The sequence below is a fragment of the Nicotiana tomentosiformis genome, chromosome 2 (assembly GCF_000390325.3).
Source record: "Nicotiana tomentosiformis chromosome 2, ASM39032v3, whole genome shotgun sequence".
NCBI classification, from domain to species: domain Eukaryota; kingdom Viridiplantae; phylum Streptophyta; class Magnoliopsida; order Solanales; family Solanaceae; genus Nicotiana; species Nicotiana tomentosiformis.
Window position 1 is genome coordinate 194,820,890 of NC_090813.1, and position 6,000 is coordinate 194,826,889.

The 6,000-nt window shown below is 35.0% G+C and overlaps 1 protein-coding gene across 2 annotated transcripts; it reads left to right on the plus strand.

The window, feature by feature from the left end:
• Positions 1 to 213: 213 nt before the first annotated feature.
• On the plus strand, positions 214 to 5,256 carry LOC104111834 (peptidyl-prolyl cis-trans isomerase FKBP43-like). Of its 2 annotated transcripts, XM_070196515.1 has the most exons (11): positions 214 to 374; positions 689 to 762; positions 856 to 1,106; positions 1,449 to 1,591; positions 2,466 to 2,619; positions 3,226 to 3,450; positions 3,988 to 4,264; positions 4,351 to 4,438; positions 4,653 to 4,685; positions 4,778 to 4,826; positions 4,906 to 5,256. In XM_070196515.1, exons 1-8 carry the CDS (start codon positions 362 to 364, stop codon positions 4,390 to 4,392), a joined length of 1,179 nt encoding a protein of 392 aa, XP_070052616.1. In that variant the 5' UTR covers positions 214 to 361; the 3' UTR covers positions 4,393 to 4,438; positions 4,653 to 4,685; positions 4,778 to 4,826; positions 4,906 to 5,256. The 2 variants fall into 2 exon arrangements, with proteins under 2 accessions (XP_070052616.1, XP_009619917.2); XM_009621622.4 differs by lacking the exon at positions 4,778 to 4,826 and having other exon boundaries at positions 4,906 to 5,085.
• Positions 5,257 to 6,000: the final 744 nt, after the last annotated feature.

The window sequence follows — 6,000 nt, forward strand, 5'->3', positions numbered from 1 at the left end:
CTCATTTTATATAATATCCACATGACTTCAGTTAAAAAAAATTATTTTCTAAATCACTCAAAAAATAAAATTCAAAAAACACATGTTATATCATACTATTATACTATAAGATTATTAAGTTGGTAAAAAAATAAAATCTTTGTTATTTTCAAGTGATACTACGTGAATATGAAGCAACTTAATCTCTATTGCAATCTAAATAAACAACATTTTGGCAACAAATCAGGAAAAAGAAAAAAGCGCGTGAAAGAAAACCACTGACGATGAAGAGGAAACGTCGCACTTCACCTTCCTGAAGAAAACAACTGATTCACGCTCCGCTCTGCTCTTCATCTTTGCGCAAAGTTTCTCAATACCAAATATGGCATTTTGGGGTTTGATTCTGAACCCATTTTCCCCTTTTATTTTTCCCATTTTGTGCTTTGTTTATTTTCCTCCCATTTGTTTGATCAAAGATAGAACTATATGGAAATTTTCTTTTTATGTAAATGCATTCAGTTCATAATGGTAATGTTTGATCATGTGTTGTCAAATTATGTGATTTGTTCTTTTATTTTTGTATTTGGCACATAATTATGTGAAAAAAATGATTGGCTCAAACATAATTTCTCTGTATGTAGCACTAGCAGAAAGGTCCAATTTTTATGATCAATTTGATTTCAAGAGTTTGTGTCTTCTCCTTCCTCAGGGGCTTTTATAGAACCAGGGAAACCTTACACGCTACAGTTGCATAATAATAAAAGGCGTGTTCGGATTTCACAGGTTTATTTAATTTATCAAATGAGTTATCTCCTTTACTGGGTAAATGTTAAATTTAAAAAAAGGTAATGGAATGAATTTAGATGATGATTGCAGGCGACACTGGGGGAGCGTAGTGGATTGTGGAAATCAAGATCGATAGTTCGATGTGCCATTGGCAGTCAACTTCCAATTTCGATCTGCTCATTGTGCAAGGAATTTCATTGCTGTCAGTTGGATCTTGAGTTCGAGGAGTTTGATGATGTTGTTTTCTCAGTTGTCGGTCCACGTGGCATCCACATTGCCGGTTATTACCTCCCTTCCAACGGAACCAGCAGTAAAAGTACTGGAACTGATGAACTTGGAGTGTATCCTTCATTGTTGAGTGTAGTTTTCGGTTGTATACTTTGGCAGCATTAGCATAGCATAAGAAAATTCACTACTCTTTTTACTTATCTAAGATGAACTAAACCTGTACCAGCACTAAAACAGTATACATACTATTGGATTAGGAGATACAACTGGTCGATTTGAAAAAAAACTCCCCCCTCTCTCTCTCTCTCCCTCTTTGTGTCGAACTTGCAGAAATTCACAACACTATCTGAAGAGAAAATTCAGAATTTATTTTGCTTTTACTTTTGTTTTAAAAGATTATTTTGATGCTTAATCATATTCTGTCACTTTTCCTTTACTATTTCATTTTGGTCAAGTGACTTGTATGGAGAAGATATTAGCAATGCAGTATGTGAGAAAAATACAGAGTTGACAGCTAGCAAACCAGCGTTGCTGGAAATCCAAACCGTTGCTGATGATAATAGGCGCCAATGGATCAACAGCTTCGATGATGATGCAGGTGCGTGACATGCTGCCATATCATATTTGCTGTCTGTTTTATAAGTTATGCTGCAGCATGCATGACCTGTTTGGTCTGGAATTACTAGTTGGCCTTTATTGGAAATTAATAGTTGTGTAAATTTGTAAATCTTACAAGTTGGCTGGGAAGGCTAAAAATGATGTTGTAGTCTTTAGATGGCAGAAAGTGGATATAGTCTTTACAAGACGTATGTCTTTGTAATCTCCATGTGAAAGAGCTGATCACATATCTACTATAGGAACCTGTAGTAGAGTGAGCTGATCCAGTATATTATTTTAATGATAGTAGTCTCATCACATATTTACTATAGGAACCTTATAGGGAAGACTGATCCAATATAGCTTATATGATGAACTCATCTTTCTTCAGTATAATATGTGTGCGGATTATATTAGATGAACAAATCAACTAGTCTTCTGGCTTAAATAATTGTACAAGAACTATGCATCAATCCCAAGTAAACTTGACCTTATAAAAGTCAAAAGAAAAGCCCAAACTAGTTATCTATGAAAATTCTTATGAACAAGGTTACATAATTTATACTTCCAGACCATAATAGTATACTACTTAAGATATAAATGCTATTTTATTTACACAGTGAGAGACGAAGTAATGCTATGAAGTTTGAAAGGTTAATATTACATCATATCCTCAGCAAACTGGGTATGTTGTTGTTGTATCCTCAGCAAACTCACTTTAAGTTTCATCTTCTTGGGGTTTGATGCATAAGTATAAAATTTCAGATCTAAAATTCATGAAGCCTGACATATCGTTTTTCAATTTCCTCTGCTTCGATCATATAGGTCTAGCTTCATTAGGAGTCCTAAATTTTCAAAAGATGATTTTTTCTTAGGCAAAATAGGGCTTTTGCTTCCGGTTGAGGGGAGAGGTACAAGCTTTAATAATACAGCAACTGATTGCGGACTCAAAGAAGATACACCAATGGCTATGAATAACAGCAGCTGTCCACCAACTATAATTCGATGTCAGAAATCAATCACTGGAAAGTAAGCTTTTTTATCTTTTCCTTTCAAGTTTTTCCTTTTTGACAGTAGTATATGATTTGCTCATATCCTCATCCCTGCAATTGTTAACTTTGCTTCAAGGAAATGCATTTCTGATCCTGAGCAAGATGTACAAGGATCAAATAGAATTTAGTTTACGTCTAGAAAATGTACTCCCGGAGTAAGATATACTAGGATCAAGTATAATTTAGAACTCTATTAAGGTAGTCTTGTTTGACTCCCTCTAATTTGAGGACGAGTTATCCATAAATTGAAATGTAAATGGGAGAAGAAATGACCGGAATATCTGGTTCACATAATAAAAGAGCAAAAAAAGAATTTTAAGAGAAAAAGGAAGCTAAAAACCTGATCAACCCATTTGAGTTATTTTCATTCACTAAGTTGCATTTAGTCCTTTATTTGCAAGAAGGTGCCAGTGATGCTTTAAGAATGGGAAAAAATGCTGTCAGCAGATTGGCTATTCGGATTAGCATCTTATCTCCTTTGGTTCACTGTTAAACCTTTATGGATGACTTCTGCTAGTTTTTACATTTAGGTTCTTGTCTAACTAACTGGTTTCGCTTGATGACTTGCGCTTTGAATATGCAGAGATTCAAACAAAAGTCCCCAACCAGTAACTGAAATGTGCCATTCTCAGGAGAGAAAGAAAGAAAAGAAAAGGAAGATTGAAAACCAAGAAAACCGTTGTGACTCAAATATTTCGTCATTCAGTTGGAGATGGAAAATCGAAGCTCACTTACAACTCTTAAGGAGATCAATTAGAGTGCCATGTCATCAGATACTTACATTATCAGATGGAATGACGTTGCCAAGGTTTGCTTTGCACAATAATCTTTGTGTTACACTACTCCTTTTGTCCTAATTTAAAATACTTGTATACATTGTAGCTATTATAGAATTTGATAATGTAATAGCCTGGCTGCTAAAAATGGCTGCTTTATGTAGGCCTGATGACATGGTTGCTATAAGCTTTATTGGTGTCTGTGTAGAGTTGGACTAAACAAATAAATAAACGAGTTCTATCTTTAGATTAGATGGTTTACTCAATTTATTTTTGTTTTCAGTCTCATAACTACTTGTTAGTAAAATATCTTGTATGCATCAATAAAATAAAATACTTTGTGTATCTGGTGCTGAGAAAAGAATTACGCCTATGTGTGAAGCAACAAACTGCAGACCTAAAATACATAAGTGAATATGTTTCATTTTTCATAGTTGAAAATTTAAATTAGGCTATAAATATTTGATTTTTTTTTTTGAGTATTTAAGTTTATTGTACGATTGTACTTTTGTTGTTAAAAGACTCTTCTGAGGCATGCTTAAGGTCTGACTTGCACTTTGAATATGCAGAGCTCCAAACAAAAGTCCCGAACCAGTAACTGAAATGTGCCATTCTCAGGATAGAACGAAAGAAAAGAAAAGGAAGATTGAAAACCAAAAAAATCGTTGTGACTCAAATATATCATCATCTCAATTGGAGATGGAAAATCAAAGCTCACTTGCAACTCCTAAGGAGATCACTGAGAATGCCACATCACCACAGGTACTTACATTATCAGATGGAGTGACTTTTGAGGTGCTGGTGAAGGGAAAACAAGATGGAAAAGCAGCTTCCATAGGAAAGCAGGTGACTGACTCTATTGATAATTTAGATAGAGGTGGTGCAAACACAATGCTAGTAATAACTACTGAGTTATCCTTTCTTTTGTCCAGGTCAAAATTTATTTCACTGCCAAATTAAGAGGTACAGGATGAGTCGTTGGCTCTAACATTGGTGAAGCTCCCCATAAATTCCGTTTAGGTCTCTCTCTCTCTGTCTCTTGCTCTCCCTCTCTCTCTCTCTCTCTCACACACACACACACACTGATCTTTTAGTTGTTTGGACAAACAGATGAGGAGTATATATAGTTTAGGTGGAACTTTTCAGTTCCTCCTGTGATTTTCAAGAGAGTTCTCTTCACTCCTTTCCGTATACAAGTTTTGCCTCTTCATATTTATTTGCTGTCTTTGATCAGGTGACAAGAACATGGTAAACATTGGCATTGAAGGTAATCATTTTTATGGACTGAAACTGTATCCTTTATATCTTAAGCGTTCTATTATACTGTCTCTTATGCGTGCCTAAGCTTAAGCTGTACAGGTATGCATGTTGGTGAAAAGAGAAGATTCATTGTTCCACCATCTTTGGGGTATATACAAATTATTGCATCTTTTAAACTTGTTCGTTGTGATAAAAAGTTTCTACGTTCATGCCTTTTGTTGATGCAGCTTTGGGAAAAACGGTAGGCCTCCAGTACCGCCAAACTCATGGATCCAGTATGAAATTGAATTGGTTGATATATGTGAATAAAAGAGATAATATACAGTTACTCCATTCAGAATCATTGAACAATGAAAGCAATGTTGCCAACCCTTGCTGAGGTAGTTATGTGAAGAGTTGTCTTACTATGTTTTTCCTCCCTGAAAACTGCATTTTAGACTATAAGCAAAACAGTTCTCATTGATGGGTCCATCCCACGTGTAAGGAAGACATCTTCCTTTTGGCTTTGAATTGTCAAGCCAACTAAAGGAATAGTAAGGAAGATTTTATGGCAAATATTTTTTTGGTTTCAAATTGAATATTTGACTCTTGCCAAACTCATGATATCATTGATGACATCAATGAAATAATCCTAAACACTATAAATATGTGTCTTGCTCTCATTGTAATACACACCAACAAAGAGAGAAAGAAAAAGTGAGGTTTCACAGACAAGGTATAAGAAAATAATCTGTGAGAAAAATAGAGAGTGAGCGATATTGTAGTAAGGTAAGAATATCAAAAGAGGGTTATTTCTTTTGAGTGTTGTAGTGGTCTTTGGAGTATTTTACTCGGACCTACAAAGTGTAAAATTCCTTGTTATAGTGATATCAGTTGCTCCTCTCAGGGCCGTGGTTTTTTCCTTATTTAAAAGGGTTTTCCACGTAAAAAATTTGGTGTCGTTGTCACTATTTTATTCTTGTTAATTACCGTATCTCGGTGCTACGTTATTATTTCGCTTTTATTACTGTGAATATTATTTCTGTAGGAGGTTTATTCCCAACAACTGGTATCAGAGCATACGTTCTACTCATTCACATAAATACTATTCACTGTCGGTAGTACTATATTCAGTGAAAAATAAAAATGTTCGGAGGAAAGTACAAGGTAAAAAATTTAACGGAGATAGCAGTTTCTCAACTTGGTAAAAAAGGATGAGAGATCTAAGATCTGCTCATCCAACATAGATTACACAAGGTACTAGATGTTGATGCCAAAATGCCTGATACCATGAAAGCTGAGGATTGGACCGACTTGGATGAAAGGGCTGTTAGTGCAATCAG

Coding starts and splice junctions, on each gene's coding strand:
- LOC104111834 (XM_070196515.1), top strand. Junction 763..855: donor GGCGTGTTCGGATTTCACAG/GTTTATTTAATT, acceptor TGATGATTGCAG/GCGACACTGGGGGAGCGTAG. Junction 1,592..2,465: donor CAGCTTCGATGATGATGCAG/GTGCGTGACATG, acceptor ATTTTTTCTTAG/GCAAAATAGGGCTTTTGCTT.